At 38.5% G+C, this 20324-nt stretch overlaps 1 protein-coding gene across 3 annotated transcripts in view; it reads right to left on the bottom strand.

Annotated features, from left to right (window-relative positions):
* pde9a (phosphodiesterase 9A) overlaps positions 1-19713 on the bottom strand; it is a 97351-nt gene extending 77638 nt beyond the window's left edge. The window contains exons 1-4 of one of the 3 annotated variants that reach the window (XM_062975148.1): positions 19148-19713; positions 6420-6490; positions 2928-3005; positions 2131-2174 (exon numbers count right to left, since the gene is read on the bottom strand). In XM_062975148.1, coding sequence (XP_062831218.1) covers positions 2131-2174; positions 2928-3005; positions 6420-6490; positions 19148-19216 — 262 coding nt within the window. In that variant the 5' untranslated portion in view covers positions 19217-19713. The remainder of the gene's footprint in view (positions 1-2130; positions 2175-2927; positions 3006-6419; positions 6491-19147) is intronic. The other 2 variants (XM_062975142.1, XM_062975143.1) reach the window with 2 other exon arrangements.
* Between the last annotated feature and the right edge of the window lie 611 nt (positions 19714-20324).

The following is a 20324-nucleotide window of genomic DNA, read 5'->3' as shown; positions in this document are numbered from 1 at the left end:
TTTCTGCAATTGATTTTCTTCATTGCAGTAGCATTGATTTACATTTGACATTTATCAGTTTTCTCCCCTTGTATTTTGTCAGTTGTGCAGAAAGCATGACTGCGGTTTAATTGCCTCTGAATTGATAACTACCTGTGAACACTAACTTCTTCGTTTTCTCAGGTTACCAACTTGTTTTCCTTAGGAACTTTTGTGATTGTGTTATGAATCCTTTGAGAACAGGGTCTTCTTTAGACCCTGTTCTCACGACCTCAGATTCACCCTGAATGGACCACTGGCTTGATACACAGTGTCCTCCAGTGATTGACAAAGATTCAAGTAGACTTCTATAAAATACTGTGTTTGTTTTAGTTATAACTTCATGTAATTAAATATACAAGTATATTTCTTGTCAGGTTAAGCTTTAAAACTTTTCAGTTTGTATCTTTAACTTACAGTCTTTAACAGTCTCTTCAAATCTACATTGCTCTGTACAGCTCTCTTTCATAACGGTCTACTTCTAAGGGACTCAAGCCTCAACTTTCTTCACTCCTAAGACTGGCTTCTGTACTCAAACAGACTCAAGCCTCAACTGTCATTCTTTAACTGTCATCCTTTTAAACTGCATTCTAAACAGTCACTGAGCCAGTCACATGGTCTGCAGCCCCTCCCACTGCTTCAAGTACATAGAGCTAAGAAAACTGCAAACCAAATAAGACATACACTTCAGGAAATAAACCAACACATTATAAAACAGACAAAGCATTAAACAGAGGAGGCTTGAGAAGGTTGCTATCTCTAACATGGCCCCCTTCCTTCTGCCGCAAGGCCAGTCATCCCCTCTCTCTTTCTCCCCCCCCCCTCTCCTTGAGCAAAAGGTGTACAAAAGGTAATGGCAGAGGTTTTTTTTCCTTAAAAGGGCATTTCTGCTCCTCCCACAAATTGTGTAACGGTTTCATTTTAAAGCGGAGAACAGGGGGAATTTATCACATGACAGAATTGGCCATTTTACCCATCTCTATACGGGTAATTTACAAAAAAGTCACTTGCCAACCAGTTTAGAAAGTGACTAGAAAAGTAACCCTTTAAAATGCTTAAAAACGCCAAGATATGTTTATCCTACATTTGAAGCCTATGTCATATGATGAACACAGTAGGTTACTGTTTCTAGAGTGGATGGTTCAATAGAATTGAATACATGTGAAGATGTGTGAGAGAAATAGGTTGAACACTGTGAAAGCCACCCTACCAACCTCCTCCCAGTAGACTTAAATCAAGGACAAGTCTTATGAGAACCACTACTCCTCTAAGTGTTCCTCCAGCAACAGCAAGAATATCCCTGTGGATGCCCCCCCCCCCCACAAAGAGTCTTCCTCCAGGAACAAACCAAGAATGGGCAACTTGGAAGTCTGTTCAGGGACTTCCAACTCAGAAGCAGAGTTGGCAGATCAAAAGATAACCTGGTAAAATGGCACTACCTCCACCCTGTGCGACTGTGGAGCAGAACAAACAACTCTGGATCTGTATGCTTGCCCACAATGCCCTGCCTCATGCACAGGGAAAGAACTGTTTAAAGCTACAGACAATGCAGCTGCTATTGCCCGTTTTTGGTCTAAATCTATCTAGCAGCTTATGTTCCTTTCACTGTATCAGTGTTAAACTTATTTATTATGCAGTGCTTTTGACACAAAATAAATAAAAGTGGTTACTCTCATGATAATCACTTAAGTGTAAAAGGCATGAAAATGTCTCATAATCTATTAACAGCACCTAATTTAGTTTGGTTTCACTTCTGGTGATACATTATTCAGTATCCATTTAAATAAATTCCATCCTATTGAATCCTGGGATTTGTAGTATAGGGAGTGCCATTTAGAAATCTCAGCCGGAGAGCTCTACTAGCTCCCCATACTACAAATCCCATGATCCCATAGCAATTGAAGTGGCATCATAGTGCTATATTTGCATTATGCAAAAAGCCCCCCAGATTTACAGATACAAAAAAGTACTAAAATTACTTCTGATTAAAATAATATTTGTCTGTTTATAAAATGCAAGAAATGTGCTAAAGTCACTCCTGATTAAAATAACATGTACCTGTTTGGAAACACAAGAAATGTGCTAAAATTACTTTCTGATGAAAACTTGTACCTGTTTGTTGCTCAGTAGCCACTGGTATTATTCTGTATGGAGTCCTGGAAACAAAAGAAGACAAAAGAATTATAACTTGTATTTTCAAATGAAGTCACCAGCATAAGATGTGGGAAGAAGGACTGCCTGAGGAACATGTTGTGTTCAAGCGTTACCAAGGGAAAAGGTTACCCTGTTTGTGCCTATCCCCAATTCGTTGATATATTTAACCAGTGCTGAAAACATACACAGTCCTGCAGCTTCAAATCAAGCCCAGCAGCTGCTTTCATGTTTGAGATCCAATGGGTTAAGCTCAAACAAAACCAGGGAAGAAAAGTATGACTTGTAGGATAAACAACTGCAGTGTGTGCTTGTGTGTGAGAGAGAGGGAAACACAGGAGCCAAGCGAACCATAAGATGCCAGGGGAAATTAAGAACTTTGAGAAAAGAGAAATCTTACACTATACGTTAACCGTCTCTCGAAAAAGGGCAGCATGCAGAATGTTGTGCTTTGCTTCTTCTGGTAAAAGTCTAAAGAAACTTATGAGTTATAAACAACTGTCAAGTTCCAGAGGAAGCAGCAGAGTGGGACGGAAAAATGCTCTTCGCAACTACATCTTGTATTCACACATCACTACACATGATTTAATATGATTTTAAAAACATGAAAGGATCCTTAAAACTGCCCAAGGTTGAGGATTTTTTGTTATCTCCCACTGCATATTATGCCTGGTATGCAAACTAAACATAAACATAAAAATACAGTAAATCACAATGATGTCTCTGGGCTTTCATTAGTTACAAGTAAATATACTTGCCTTTCTGAGTTTGCTGGCATGGTAGGATCAATAGATACCATGCAGCCGTCGACTGTGAAGAGTGAAATGGTTGTATTCCTGGAAGACAAAGTTTAAAGCTCTATTTATTTAACGGCATCAAGCCATGACGGCAGTCTCTCATGCCCCCTCATACACTTGATGGCAAGTCCTAATGTTGGTTTTTTTTTTTTTGGATAAATCAGACTGAAGTTGGACACCTGAGGGGGGTAAGAGGGAAATGGCAGCTATTATTTAAGGGCAATCAAAAGATTGAGAACACTCAGATGAACGCCCTTAAAAGTATTTTAAAACATATTAGGCAGAGGCGGAAGAAATGAAGAAATATTAATCAGAATAACTGAAGAGGACAGTAACCGACAAGGAAGTGGAAGCCACAAGGCTTTTGAAACATAGAACAATCCTGTAGTTGTGGGACCAGGACTGACAAAATATATCCTACCGTATGTGTTATTGAAGGCTTTCATGGCTAGAATCACTGGGTTGCTGTGAGTTTTCTGGACTGTATGGCCATGTTCCAGAAACATTGTTTCCTAACGTTTCGCCCACATCTATGGCAGGCATCCTCAGAGATTGTGAGGTCTGTTGGAATCTAGGCAAGTGGGGTTTATATATCTGTGGAATGTCCAGCATGGGAGAAAGAACTCTTGTCTGTTGGAGGCAATTGTGTATGTTGCAATTAATCACCTTGATAAGCACTGAAAAGCCTTGCAATTTGAAAGCCTGGCTGCTTCCTGCCTGGGGAATTCTATGTTGGGAAGTGTTAGCTGGCCCTGATTATTTCCTGTCCGGAATTCAGCAAAGGAAATTATAAACTTTAGTGGAGTTTGCTATTAACTATGGTTTCTTGCTCCCATGATAGGTTCAGGAATGTATAAAAAGGAATATTTTTTCTCTGAACAAAGCTCAAAAATGACTAGTTTAAAAAACAGCTTGCCAGTAAGTAATTTCTCTGTTAATGAATGCATAGTCAAGATGCATTATGATCATAACTTAAGTCAGAAGTGTAACTATAATAGATTTGTTATTTTTATAGTGACAGAAGAATATCACATGGTTTTATCTTCTATTCTGCCCCATGTGTGTCTCATGTTCAAATAGGGGTGTTCATGCGACAATTAGATGGTTGCCAGGAAAGTGTGTTTTTTGACCAGTCCAGTGGCTTGTAACATTTTGTTGTTTGTTTTAATTAAATGAAAGTAACAATTTATAATATTTTTCAGGAACAAACAGTGACTGAGTTCTTTTATAATTGTTACCAGAGTGGCAATTGTATTGTATTGTATTGGAATGCTTTTAATGTAAGCCACTTTGAGTCTCCTTTGGGGAGAGAAAAAGTGGGGTATAAAGAAACAGAAGGAGGAGAAGCAGAGGAGGAAGGAGAAGATGCTACTTTTGAGGTAGCTCTAATTAGTAAGCTTTCTAAGGCCGCATCTACACTGCCATATAAAATCCAGACTATCTTATTTGAACTGGATTATATGGCAGTGTAGAATAATATAATCCAGTTCAAAGCAGATAATCTGGATTTTATGTAGCTGTGTAGATGGGTCCTAAAAGTACCTTTCCATGCTCTGTTCTTAGTATTTCCCCGAAGTATTCCTCTCCCCCCCCCCCCGAAACTGCAAGTCATTTCTGGTGTGAGAGAATTGACCGTTGAGAAAGGTTTCTCTCATGTCCCCGCATAGGAAGTTGGAGCTGACAGACGGGAGCTCACCCCACTCCCCAGATTTTAACTGTTGATCTTTTGGTCAGCAGTCCTGCCTGCACAGAGTTTAACCAATTGCACCACTGGGGACTTCAGTATTCCTCATTATGCATGTATTCTGCAAAATGGCAGTTGTATATATAGTATGACTGCTGCATCTATAGGCAGCAAATATGGATTATAATGAATCATATAGAAACAGAGTACTTCTGGTCTAAGAACACCACAGAGTTGTGCTAGAGTGTCTAGAAAATACCTAAAGAAGATATATTTTATCAAATGTGGAGAAAAAAAACCCACAGCTTCCAGTACCACAGGTATGGAGTTTGTACTGTACATTACATTACAAGTAAGACTTGGTTCCTATTTGAGATGTAATAACAGATAAATATAGCATTAAAAGAAATTCCCTTTTAAAAACCTAGTATAGACTATGTATACATTTTTAGGTGAAGAAATAATATTTCCTTTTCCTCCTGATTTTGTTAAAAAAAACTCTTTTTCTGAGCATCTTTTGCTACAATCAGAAAAAACACATTAAGTCAGGTGGAGATGTTTTCTTCATCATTGTTCAGAGTTGCCAGGGAGATTACATCTCACTCCTCTGAATCGAAAAATTAAACAATAATAGAACAAATTCATGAAGTTCATTAAAATTGTTTTTTTCTACATTTTGTAAATAGCTTAGACTGTTAAATAAGTCGCCTGTGCCAACAAAGTCAAGGTATGGACCAGTGACAAGGTTTAGCCTATATTTATGGATTGAAATTAGACATGTCATTAGCAGCTGCAAAGCACATTGGGTTGAGCAGAAGTGAAGAGTTTTTATGGGTGAAATGAGTAAAATAAACGTAGTTTTGAAAAGAGTTTCCATGAGATCACTGCATCTTGCAAAGAAGAAGAGCATATCTTTTAAAGAGTAATATGAGGACATTACTAATTCAATTATCTAGATGATTTCTGACACAAGGTTTGTGGACACTTATGAAATGCCTACGTCTTTCATTAACATTTTACATAATGTGGATAAACAAACCTTGAAGGTAATGTAATACTCATATATAGTTCAATGATCCAACATTTGAAATATTCCATCCATGAATATTCTGCTGAAGTGAATAAGACTTCTGCAATTGAGTCATACAGGGACTAGAGCCAAACAATCAGCCTAACTGCCCAAAGAAGAAGATGCTTCATTTGATTTTCCCATGAGCCTTTCAAGCTAAAATCAATGTTATTGATAGTAAAAGGGTGGATTATTCTGCTCCTGTACTAATTGTTGAGAGAATTTAGGATATCTGAGAAACAATAGCAGTTCTAAACTTTGCAGCTTCTCATGCGTTGGGATGCTATCATCTTGCAGATGTTTAGCAAGTAGAAACTATGTTTCAAGTTGTTTCCCATTTATATTGACCATAAGATGAATCTATCATGGGGTTTTCTTGGCAACTTTGTCAAGGAGGTTTAGCTTTTGTTTTCTTCTGAGGCTGAGAAAGTATGACTTTCCCAAAGGGCTTCCATGGCTGAGTGGAGATTTGAACCCTGGTCTCCAGAGCCCTAGTCTAGTGCTCAAAGCCCTATACCACACTGGCTCTCCCGTATATAAAAAGTATGGGAAATCTTAGGCACAGAATATTTGAGCTATTTGATATTCTTCTTGTGACATTTCTGTTTTTTCATAATTATTGCAGGCAACTATTTATTTTGGAAACATAATATCATTTGCATGCACACAGAACAGAATCATGCCAGAAAAGAATATTTACCTTGGTAATCCCGTTGCAATACAGAAGAGGTCCATAATATCTCTCGAGTTGCAATACTTACTGAAGGCCACCTTCCAAAAGAAAAGCAAAGAAAACAAATTGAAGAACACCTTCCAAGAGCAATTTTAATTACAATTTTTAACTAGATATGGAATTAACTTTCAAGATAATTTCCCACTTAAACATACATGATTTGTCTACTTCTGAATACATGCTTCCACACCTGTGTTGGGGGAACATGGCCATACAGCCTGGAAAATGCACAACATCTCAGTGATTCCGTCCATGAAAGCCTTCAACAACATGGTTATCAGATACTTGCTAGGAAGTTATAACACTACCTCTGAATCTGAGTAGTGCAGTTTGAACTTGTATGTTTTCATGCACACTCACAAATTGAATATGACAAATAGGAGCAGTAATAGTTTTGTTTAAACAGAAATCCTCTCTGTGTTTTGTTCTGGTTTAAGGACGTAATCTTTATTGAAGTTGTTTTGTGGATAGATTCAATGCCATGGAGAAGTCTGGATTATAAAACGGAGTGGATTTATCATCTCACTGCCATGGAAGCAAATCGCTGCCTTAACTCTTAAAATAGTATCTATATTTTGGCAGTCAAACATGATAGGTTCTGTAGGCTTGTTCTTAAACTGAATTTGCTTGTAAGTCAGAATATATATATGTGTGTGTGTGTGTGTGTGTGTGTGTGTGTGTGTGTGTGTGTGTTGGATAGCATAGGATAGGGTTAACACCTTTGTGGTGTGTGTTTTGCTGTCTGTGCCCCTGTTCAGAAGATTTCACCTCACTTTCTGTCTCTGTGATAATAAGTTTCTGAAAAATTTGGTTTGTTGTGTAAATAAAGATTGGTGATCAAGCTTCCACTGAGACAACTTTTCGCCATAATAACTCTTTCCGGGGGGTGGGGGGTAGATTTCTCTCACTTTCTGTTGATCTACTCCCACTCTTAACTGTAAGTCATTTTGTAACTCGAGGACTGCCTATATACCCATAATATACAGTTACAGCAGTTGGAGGACACTTTAACTGTCATGACTTCAACCTAAGCAAACCTGTGAGGTATTTAGCATTCTGTGCTAGAGAACTCTAGTATGCTTTTTCTTGAACTACAGCTTTCTGAATCCTAAGTATTTCTCATCAAAAGTTGAATACTAGGCTTATGTAGTATAGAGACATGATAATTCAAAGGTTATCAAAGTGCAGCAGTTTTATACTTTATGCATACATTCTCTGACACAATGGAAGTGGGCAAATATGTCAGATCACAGTGATATTCATTTCTTCAACTATCATTCTGAACACATTTAATATATATATATATATATATATATATATATATATATATATATATATATATATATATGCCTGCTGAAGAGAAATCTTGCATTCTATTTATTGAGTTATAATTGAGGAGCAAGAAGGGAGAGACATAGAGGGTCTATACCAGGCCTGCACAATTGTGGTTCTCGAGTTGTTTGGGACTCCAACTTCCAGAATCCTCAGGAATGACAGGAATTCTGTGAGTTGAAGTCCAAAATACTTGGAGGGCTACAGGTTCTGCAGGCCTGGTCTACACCTTAACCAAGGCTATTGTCTTTATACTTTAGTTTTGTATGTGGTCAGTTTTTCCACGGAGACCTATCATGGTGCAATGGTTTGAATGTTGGATTATGATGTTGGAGACCAGGGTTTGTATCCCCACTCAGGCTTTGGGAAAATCATACTCAGCCTCAGAGGAAGGCAACAGCAAACCAGCAAATCCATGATAGGTTCACCATAAGTAAAACATGACTTGAATAACACAGCAATAACATTGCTTCCATTCGTCTTGGATACTTTTCTTTTGGGTTCCATAATGTCCTTTACAAGGCTCACTGTCACAAAGGCAGGCATGGCTTTTCTTGTCTTCCACAAGAACACAACTCCCAGATACTCTGAAATCCTGACTCCACCCAGATACTCTGAAATCCAGTGACATCTAGTGACTGAATTAGAAAATGATACTATTCATACTTTCAGGTGCTTTTCTCACCTTTTCACTATTTTTTCCTACTATAAAATGCCATTTTGAATGAAATAATTCATTCTGACTCCATTTTTGACACTTTTCACAATACCTCTGAATTTTTTGACAATGGTTGTTGTCCTCATAATCACAGTTTCCAATTCTAAGTCATAGAAAGAAAGCAATCATTTTATTTTATTTTATTTTTGTTAAACAGGGTGCAATCAGATCTGCCTGAAATCTTAGCAGGAAACAAAATCTCAGCAAATAATGGTGTGAGGAGGAACTGTGTAAGAGAGAGAAAAAGCATCAGCTAATTCTTGGAGAATGCAGTCAGTGGTGATCCGATGTTATTGCTGTTGAACTTAGAATGAACTTGTAGAATATGCAGGGCCATTGAGCCTTGAAATCAATTACCATTGAACAGAATGCATGCATGATAACTGGGATATGGCAATATAATTGAGAACAAATGGAAGTCAGATAGTTACTCTGGTTAATTAAGACCCAAACTGGAAGATGTAAAAAAATAGCAGATGTTTCCCTCTTTTTTGTGTATGTACAAGTAATAACGGGTGGTATTTAACTAAAGGCGATGCACATTGGTACATTATTAGCATACATATTGGATGCAACATAGCAAATTAATAAAGGTTTGTTAGTCTTCTCTAACTGAGTTTTGCAAATAGCCTAGGTAAACATCATGATTCACAAAAACTCCCACTTCATATTGATAAGCAACACAAGATATGAACTGCAGGATATATAAATATATCCCATATTTCTCTGATTCTGGGATACACTGTTTCCCTAAATAAACATCTCTATAAATGGGGTGCATCTTAGAATTCTGGATGCTTATATTATGTATACAGCTTTTGTATTTTAGTGGTACTGAAATTAATATGTGTCTTACAACTGATGGCATCTTATGACCTCATCACATGGGGAAAATTGCCCATCCTATGACAGGCACGGAGCTCGCCGAATATCATCACATGATGTAGATCTACTTCTGGTGGGTCTCTGCGCCTGAGGTAAGGTGAAACCGTAGTAATAGGCACCAGTGAGAACACAGAAGGCTTCCTGTGTTCCATTGAGAAGAACGGGGAGAAGCAAGAAGGTGACGCTCCCCCCCCCCAACCCTCCGTGGGATGAGGTAAGGGGCGATGTGGGTGATGTTGTGCACAGGGCAATGGGTTCCCCACGCCCTATGCCGGATTCACCACAATCCATGGTGAATCCCCTGCTATCACCTGCAAGTTAGACCTCAATATGATGAGATCTTTAGTATTGAAGAAATGCAGTGTGTGAGTGTGTGAGTATGTACATATAGAGAGAGAGGGAGGGAGGGAGGGAGGGAGATCAGCTTCACATATTCAAATAACTTTTGTCGATTCCAGAAAGGAAACCGGGAAAACATTTTCCTTGTTCTGCTATTTTAAGATATGCTCCCAATACAGAATATAGTGTTGCAATTACGTTTTAGAGGAAAACATCTACAACGCAAGAACTCGGTTCAGACATTTGGTGTGCAACTTAAATGAACCTTTTGCTGTGCTTCTCACCACAGTCCATATTTTGAAGGCACCTTTTTGTAGCAAAGAGTCCTTTGTATCCATAAAAGTTCACCCTTTGCTTTAGAACCCACATTGTGTATGTGTGTTGTGCGCCTTCAAGTTGTTTCTGGCTTATGGCAACCCTAAGGCAAAGCTATCGTGGACTTTTCTTAACAAGATTTCTTCAGAGGGTTTTTTTGTGAATATCCCTATTCCCGCTGCGCCTTTGCCTTCATACTGAACAAATATATCATCATTATCAACTCACAACCGCCATCATCAATGTGTCTCTTGCTTTCTCTCCAGAATAGTTTCAAAATCATGAAAGTTAGGCAATTGAAACATGGCATGGATATGAAGGGAGCTCTTGAGCTGTATGTATCAGGGTTATGAAGGATCTTTTTAATTAATTACTCTGTTACTGAAAAAATCTTCTGCCTTCTCCATTCTTCAGGAGTGGGCACAGGGCGGCTCCAGTTCCCACAGCCCCTCTAATCCTGTTCAGTGTCACCATCAATGATCCCGCTGTACTTTATTCATTTTAATGAGAAAGAAAATATAGCAACACCAATCCATGTGTCACTGGTGCAGAGATGCCTTATGGTGAGGTTAAATAAAAGGGATGAAAACAGAGAAATAGATGAATAAGCAAATACGTAGTAAAGAGATAATAGGAAGAAGAATGCTTTCTCAGACAAAATGTGAATCAAGTGGCAATAAAAATAATAGTTTTGCCTCACACAAAACATGCAGCAGCAACTATCTCAGCAGGATTCTAGGTGTTTTTACTGCTTTGAGGAATAGAAATATGAATTTTTCTGTAATTGCTAGTAAAATGTCTATGCAGATATACAAAAAGTACTAAAAAGATGAAGCAATTAAATTAAAATGTTAAAACAATAGGCATCTTATTAAACAAATGCATATACAAACCATATCCTTTCAGCTTATAGTGCATATGTATGTGCCTTCAGGTTGCCTCTCAATTTATGGTGTTCCTATGAATTTCATACGGTTTTTTTAGAGGTAGGTAATTTGTCTATTTCTTAGACAAATAATATCCAACGGTGATTTCACCAATCCCCTTTTCTGAAATAGTTATACTATTTGATATTCATTGCCCATCTTCCATCCAAGTACTAACAATAGATAACCTTGCTTAGTTTCCAAGATTAGACAAAATCTGTTGTCTTTATCATATTTAGGTCCCATTGTAGGTTGTTGTTGTTGTTGTGGTGGTGGTGGTGGTGGTGTGTTTTACTTGTGGTAACTCAATGGCAAGCCTACCACAGGGCTTTCTGAGGCTAAATGTATGACTTGCCCAAGGTCACCCAGTGGTTTTTTCAGGGCTGAATGGGAATTTAAGTCTTGGTCAGAGTCATGACCCAACACTCATATCATGCTGGCTTCTATCTCACCTGTTAGTGTTTTGCATTTGATCCCAGAAAGCCAGCCTCATAGAGTGGCTTGAACATTGGCATAGAGGAGACCAAGGCTCAAATTCACATTCACCCATAAAAATCCTTTGGATGCCTTGGGGAACTTATACGGTGGAACCTTGACAAGAGCATCCCAATTTAAGAGAGTTTTGACCGAAGAGCTAGTGCCAGTGTGAGGGCTAGCACAAGTTTCGAGAGAGTGCTAGTGCGAGAGTACAGGGCTTTAGGGCTTCAAGGGAGCAGCCTCTGTGCCTCGTGCTCTTGTCTGCTTTGGAAGATTGCTGTCCACTTTGCTCTTGTTTGCTTTGAGAAACTTTGGGTTACTTGATTTTATGTGGTTTTTATTTCTGGAAAGTTTGGCTTTATGAAGAGAGAGAGGGAGTAAGGGAGGGAGGGAATGAGTACAGTATGAAGAAAATAATGCTTCTGCCTCTTCACTTTGTGCTTTTACCATTTTAAAGTTTATTTTTCTTTTTATTGTTCCATGTTAATGTGCATTTATACATTATTTTTATTTATAAGGTAAAATTTCCTATTTAAAAACACATAACAAAAAGGGGGACCTGAACGGATTAATAGCATTTCAATGTCACTTTGAGGTAAGAACAATTTGAGTTAAGAGCTCGGTCACTGAACAAATTAAACTCTTAACTCAAGGTATCATTGTATACCCTTTGCCAAAGGCAAACCACCTCAGAATATATTTTGTTTCCTTTATCTTTAATCCCATCCACCACCATTAGCCTTTAGGAAACTGTGCTAATGGTGGTGGGTGGGATTCAAGGTAAACTAAACAGTCAGATCTACAAATGAGTATGATTCCACAAGCCCCAGGGCAATTAATAAAATAAAGAGCAATATTAAGGAGTTTAAAGCAACTAAAACAAACTGCAGCTCAAGTTCTTAGACTGAGAGAAAGGCTTGATCACAATCAGTTAATGCCACTCCACTCCACAAACACAGCTTTACCACCCAGCACTCCTAACAATCAGTCACAGGCTGCTACTTTTACAGCTACACTTAAGGAAATAACAGGAAATATATAATTTCAATGACCTCACACAGTCTCTCCTTGGGGGCACTGAAAATAAAAATTGCTTGTGAGAGTCTTGCTTGGACTTGGAAGCAAGTGCTAAGTTTGTTGTTGTTTGTTGTTGTTGTGAGCCTTCAAGCCGTTTCCAACTTGCAACGATCCCAAGGTGAACCTAGCTCAGGGTTTCCTTGGCAAGATTTGTTCAGAGGTGGGTTGTCCTTGACTAAGATCACCAAGTGAGTTTCCCTGATTTTCAGAGTTGTAGGTCAATGCTCAGACCATTAGACCATGCTGACTGTGAGTGTTCAACTGGCAAAATACAACCCAAACCTTCCTGATCACGCCACCGTGTGTTTCCTTGAACATATTGGTGACGCAATGCTTGAGTATACCTGTTTGATATCTTTTTTTGATTTAGCACTCAAAGCACTAAAGTATCTGATCGAAACTGAATAGACATAATCTGATCTCATCTGGTACCAATCAAAATAAGCCCAAAGATGGCTGGTTTAGTTTAGGAGTTGGCTATTTTTTTCCCCATTTCATTGTCATTGCAGCACCTGATGCTTCAAAATACTGTGTACCAATTCAGTCCAATTATGGAAGTGATTCAGTCTGCCCTGACCCAGTTTGTAGTCAGTCTGATTTGCTCCAGGATACATACAAAACAGCTGGATAGCCCTAGTAGCAATTGTTTGGTGAATTCTCAAGGTCATATCCACCTGAGAATGATAGACATCTTTCAGTCAATATGACCCAGTTACATTTGTATGCTCTTAAAGGTTGGTTTTCCAAAGGTTAACGTATTTGGACTAATCAGGATCAGCAAGACTTCTGTCTATTTGTTAATGAATAATAATAATAATAATAATAATAATAATAATAATAATAATAATAATAATAATAATAATAATAACAATCAACTTTATTTCTAGACCGGCCTGTCTCCCCAGAGGGACTCAGAGAGGTTAACATACATATAAATGGCAAACATTCAATGCCACAACTACTTCACTTAATATCAAAAGTATAAAATGACAATAACATACCCACTATAATAAAAATTCCAAATTAGAAGAAACAATAAATTTAAACATGACACTCAGTAAAAACATTATTGCACCGAATTAAATGACCAAGTTGCAGAAAATGTTCAGCATTTGTTGTAGTTTCACTTAGCACAGAGTTCAAAATACTTGTCTTTAGGGTGCCATCTGTGGATATTTCTGAAGGGAAATATGATACAATAGTACCTACTGAAGCTTTGGAAAGTTACCCATTTTGGACTTCAGATGCCAACCCCATCCAGCATGGTCAGTAGCCCTGAGGATTTCAGTCAAAAAAGCAATGTTTTCAAACGTTGCCTGCTAGCCCACTTCCGAATTGATTTCATAAGAGCTGCTCACTGATTATATCCTGGCCTATTCCTATGTAACACCCCATTTCACAATTTTCAAATAGAAGTCTACTGGCTATACCACAAATGTTGACCAATAAACTATCATCTAATTGGATTCATGGCTCTGTACTGTATTTATCATCCCCATCTTTATTACCCAGATATAATCCTCACACATGCTCCAATGTATGCCTGTGCTCATTGTAATACATCAGCATACTGTGGATTGTGGTTTGAAAAGAAACTCTTTCAAATTTATAGAATAATAAATGACATAAAAGAGACCTTTAAATCACTGCAGAATCATGTCAAAGGACAGCCTAGAATTCACTTAATAAGCTCCTTCGAGAACTGAATACTTTGGATAACGAAAGCGCTTCTTCTATCTTGATGCCATGCGTATGGAGAAAAATAATTTCAATACCCCTAACTCTGACTAAATGAGATACAATGTATTATCTCCCCATTCTTCAGCCCCAGCACTATACAGATAATATATTGCTAGTGATAAATTGAGTAGGAAATAACTATCTAGCAATGTTTTATCAAACCTTAAAGTGTCTTTTCAGGCAGTTGTCCTTCTCCTGTAGTCATCAATAATAAAATGCTTTAAAGACAGTAATTATGGGGAAAAACAGATTTGTATGAGTGTTTGGAAGTGGTGAACAGGGAGAATCAATGTAACATGTCTCCAGATTACAGGACATATTCTATATCAAGCATTTGAAAGAAGTCTACAATACATCCTTTAAAAAAATCCATATGTGTTTGATTTAATAGAATTCAGATAACCTTTTCTGTTTATGATTAGGAACTGATGAGTGCACTGTCATCATTACAAAAATAAGAGGTCTAGACATCTGTCTTGTTCTTTATTGTCAAAGGTAATAATTAAGATACAGCATGACCCCTGTATCTGTGGGACTGGTATCCATAGTTTCATTTATCCACCTTAGATAAAATGTGGGATTTTTCTGGGTCCCCTAGTGCAATTCCATGGTATTATTGGGCTAGAAGTGCTTCATTTCCACTATATAGAGTGCTCAGGATTATCTGTGGGTTTTTTTTTTTTTTTTTTGCATATCCATACGAAGTCTGGGAATGTATCCCCCATGGAAACGGAGGTCATACTGTACATAACTTAATGATACTTCTAACTCAGTTTTCTAAACCAGAGTGATTCAAAACATTTTGGTCCCATTGTATTATCCCAGATCATTATATCGTATCTGCTCTGAGTGCAAGGGAGGACTCTTCTACTGTAACTATCTTTGTGGAAGACAGAGATCTCTCCTACCACACACTTTCTCTGATATTGGAAATCTTGTGCATGGCTGGTATAGAAGATAATCTGAGGGTGAAAGCAGAAATTAGAACACTTACAATAAAATTCATTTGAAAGAGTGATTTTGTCCTCACATAGATATAGGAATAAATTGTGTTATCCAGAAAATGGCAAGTTGGCTAGCCCTGATGAACTATTCCCTTTACAGTGACTCTATTGAGATCCCTATGATGTATTTAAAGTTTGTTGGTGGCCAGAGAATGGCCTCTCAGTTTTGAAATTTAAAAATAAGAATAAAAAGGAAACAATGAGAAAGCAGAAAACATTTATAGTTTTATTCGCAGTCTTTCTCTGACTGCCACTGGAAGTGTACTGCTGGCCATTTTAGCAAAAGAGAATTGAGCAGGATGAAAACACCACCCCAAAAAACTCACCCAAAAGATACGTCACTGGCACAAAAGATGAAATGCAGATGGGTTTACCCACCACACATTAAAAACTGCTTCTGATATGCATGGAGAAATTGAAGATTATTAAAGGCAAGTGTTTCCTATGTTTCAAAAAGTACTCACAGCACACTCTTTGCCTATGAGCGCTTACAAGTATCCAACAAAACAGACTATGCATTATGTGATAGGACCCTTAGGCACGAATAGGCAGAGTGTCAGAGATGATGTACAAGTGTGTGTGATAAGGTCCTAACACAGACTAAGTGGCCAACAGCCACAAACACACACAACAGCACACAGTCAGGCAGCTGGAAGTTCCCCAAGGTTGCATTTTCCCAGATATCATGTTTGCCACTCCTGCTTGTCCAAAATACCAGAAGTCTCATCAAGAAACCGGAGAGCATTGAAGAAATCCATGCTCCAGGTTGGAAAATGAGGCCTGATATCAAGACCTGTACAAGAGTGGGAAACTGTGGCTCCTCAAATGTTTTTGGGTGGAACTCCCAAAATTTCTTTCCAGTTGTGCTGTTGGCTGAAGCTAATAGGAACCACATGCCAAAAACATCTGGAGGGTCTTAGTTGCCCAGTTACAATGGTTTACTTCATTTCTGGCAGTATGGCTGATTTGGAACTGTCCATGGTCCTGTAGACCATATTCTGGAACTTCTTGTTCATGAAGGTCATTATCCTCAGCTGTCTTTCCTTGTTTCTTCTTATTTCTATTTTATCCTATTTCTGTGCAGCTTCATCCTGCTCCCACTGGATTTTAACCTGTCTTTGGAAGCCTCAAACAGCCAAAGCATGACAATGATAAACAACTGAAACAAATACTTCGCGCAGAGTTAGAATGGGAGGGGAAGAAAAAAAATGATGACTATTCATGACATCTGGCTTCATAGAGCCTTTTTCGATTTTCTTTTTTTGTCTCCCTTTGTGCTTTAGAAATGAACAGTATGTATGTCTTGTTGAGAGTCAAGATGACAGCCCCCATGATAACTGTGCAGTTTCTTGGAAACTGATTCTTCCTTGAAAATTGTGCTGTCGAGTTCTGGTAAATGTAATTTCCTGTATTGGAACTGTAATTATAATCATTCATGTATCTATTTATTGACTTAAATATTTCTATCCTGCTTTGGGCTCTGAAGGCTAATCAAAACAGACCTAGGAGCATCGTTTTAAAATGAAGATGGTAAGAAAAAAGCCAGACACCCATTAAAACAAACAAATCCAAACTAAAGAACTAGCAACCAGTATCACAATAACAGAGGAGGGGTGAATGAAAAGAGGCAGAGGATTGAAGAGAAGTGAAAACATAAAAATGAAACTAAATCAAAATCACAGTGTGGGAAAAATTTAGCTCAGTAATGGGTAAATATGTCAAAAAAAAGTGGGCTACATGGACCTCATGGAAAATTATTGTCCCACTAGCTAACGCAGGTTAAAAATGCCGTTCTGAACTTCTGGTGGCAATAGGATGTGAAGAACCATCTGAGCTTCTGATGGCAAAAGGAGGAAACAAAGCCTCTACCAGCAAACGTGGTGCCTGGGCAGGTTTATATGGGTAAAGAACAATTCTGCCAATGTCACGGACTTATACTGCTTTGGGCTTTGAAGCTGATGACTAACACTTAGTGTGCTTGCAAATGGGCTGGAAGCTATTGAAAACCAATTGCATGCTCTCTAGAATGGGCACTCAGCCAAACTTTAGCTGCTGTATTTCATACCACTTGAAGTTTCCAAGCACTTTGAAGGATCCAGATCACCACAAAAGTGCTCTTGTCATTGTGTGTGTATTATGACATCATAACAATGGCTTATTAGATATCAATTTTTGAGAAATATTAATGTATACTATATCATTGTCAGGCATCTCAAATGTTTCTCTCAAAAGGAAAATATTTATATTTAATTTGTTTGAGTTTTGTTTGTTTTGTTTGTTACTATAATTCTTTTACAGGAAGATTTGCATGTTTGCTTTCTTTTCCATGCTACGGAGCATGTCCTAAAAGCAAGATTACCTCCAGTTACTTTCATTACAATGGGCATATCATTCCAATGGCAATGGGAATATCCTACTACTGTGGTTGCAGTCTCCTAGATCTCAAGCAATTTAATATTTTAATCTAACATTTCAGCTGAACATTGATGTATTTTACAACTAAAACACATCTGGAAGCTGCCCTGAGTCCCCCCGAGTGAGAAGGGCAGGGTATAAATGCTGGAAATAAATAATAAATATTTCAGCAGAATCCTAATCCTTCCTCCTCAGAACTAAGTCCCATTAAAGTGAGTGCACTTTATACCCATCTAAGTATGTATAAGGAGCCCCCGGTGGTGCAGTGGGTCAAACTGCTGAGCTGCCGAACTTGCTGAATGAAAAGTTGGTGGTTCGAATTTGGGGAGTGGGGGGAGCTCTCGCTGTTAGGCCCAGCTTCAGCCAACCTAGCAATACTAAAACATGCAAATGTGAGTAGATCAATAGGTACCGCTTTGGTGGGAAGTTAACAGTGCTCCATGCTATCATGCTGGCCACATGACCTTGGAAGTGTCTATGAACAATGCCGGCTCTTTGGCTTAGCAATGGAGATGAGCACCAACCTCCAGATTCGGACATGGCTAGACTTAATGTCAGGGGAAAACCTTTACCTTTACTAAGTATGTATAGGATTGGAGCCTATGTTTGCTATACAAACGTAGACTAGGAAACACTTCAATATTAAACCAGTACTTTGGCCTAATTAGAGGAAAGAGGAGAATGAACTATCTACAATATGCTCTTTTCCATACTGAACAAGACAACATGTGTGACACCATGGCTTGAAAAAATACACGTCAAATATGAAAGTGATTTGATTGTCAAGTCAAATTTAGAACATTTATCGTCCATTCGTCATTATAAAGAGAGACTATGAAATGAGAAGCTAGGGTGTGCACAAAATAAATATCTGCTATTCTCATTTCAGTTGAAAATTCAGCTCCCTCCTTTATTAACTTCCACACTTTGTTAACTTTCATCTCTACTGAAATCATATTGGAAGTTATGGAAGAAGTTTAACTCTGCGTGTGTATGCTGGTGTGCATATAAGTAAAGGTTTTTGAAAACAGTGCTGTAAGCAGATATTTTTACAAACAAGGATAATGATTTTTCTACACTTAAACAATTTTAATCTCCCTTACAAACTAATTTAGAAGCCACAAACTCCTCTGAAACTTTGCATTCACATCTATATCTCTGCACTCCAAAATTATTCCAGTTAAGTAAGCATTCAGACAAGCATCCCAAATCCTATGCTCTCCTGAGACCATTAATATGCTGTCAAGAGTCCTCTTGTCATTTATCACAGGCGCTTGTAAAACTGAAGATTGCGTGAGAATGACACTGCTCATATTTTCAGGCTGCCTCAGGAAGGAAACAACATTCAGAGTCTAACGAGAGTGCAATTCCACCAACACAATACAGAAAAGAAAAAGAAACCAAATTAATTCAAAGGCAATCAGGTCAAGACAGTAGCGGCACATAAAGGAGGAGTGGGAAAAGTACCTTCTGAATCCTTCCATCAATATCCAAATAAATGTACTTGGGCCGGTAGGTGGAAGAGCTGGATCCCATCCTTCCAAAGACTTGCCTCTATTCAGACTTTATGGTAGTTTTCCCAGGTTAACTCTACAGCAGGAAAATGGTCAGGATGGGTAACCGTAGCAGAGCCACTACTCTGCCTGATGAACGCGCTGCTTTGCTCTCCTCCATTCCCCAGCCGCAAGCTGCCACAGTCCCTCCTCTGACATGCCTGCATTTCTCCCTGCCTCCCTGCCACCTCCTTTTCATTTCCCCCTCTTCATTCCTGTGACTCCAGCAACCCTGGATGGGAGAGAGCCAAGCCCTGGATCCTGTCTCCAAGTGCCCTCTTGATTCCCATAGCAACTCTCTTTGGCTTCAGAGCCAGGAGCCTCCGGGCAATCGATGTGCAATGCCTGCCGTGTGCGGAAAAGGAGGGTTTGATTAGCTGCGCTTGACACAGAAGACAAAACAACACTTAGCACTGGGGAAATTAACGGCATTTATCCCACAGTTACTGTCAGTAATCTTGATTGTAACATTTCATCAGCCATCCTTTGAGAAGCTTGTCTACACAGTTTTTCCAATGCCTGACAAAACTGCCAGCTGCACTGGCAGCTGAAGTGACTTTTAAAAAAGAGGGGGTGGGCATTGTGTCCTGGGAGCTGGCATTATCCTACTTAAATCAAAACAATGTGTTTGATGCACACTGGATGACTTTAAACTTCTCTCACCTAAAAATAATCCAAAAGAAAAAAAAACTTTGCAGCACTAAAACATTTATTCAGCAAAATGAATCACAGAATCAGAGTTGGAAGAGACCACAAGGACCATCTAGTCCAACCCCATTCTGCCATGCAGGAACACACAATCAAAGCACTCCAAACAGGTGGCCATCCAGCCTCTGCTTAAAAACCTCCAGAGGAGACTCCACCACACTCCGATGGAACATATTCCACTGTCGAAGAGCACTTATTGTCAGGAAGGTCTTCCTAATGTTTAGGTAGAATATTTTTTCCTGCAATTTGAATTCATTGCTACGAGGAACTATAACTGATTGTGTTGTGTCTGTAGTTCTGGGTCCAGTAATCTTATGCAAAATAAAATCTAATGGTGTACTGGCATCTAAGAATTCCACAAAAATATATAAAGTGAATATAAT

This window comes from Anolis carolinensis, chromosome 3, assembly GCF_035594765.1.
Source record: "Anolis carolinensis isolate JA03-04 chromosome 3, rAnoCar3.1.pri, whole genome shotgun sequence".
NCBI classification, from domain to species: domain Eukaryota; kingdom Metazoa; phylum Chordata; class Lepidosauria; order Squamata; family Dactyloidae; genus Anolis; species Anolis carolinensis.
Note: the sequence above shows the minus strand (reverse complement) of the source record. Positions and strands in the feature narration are given on the sequence as shown.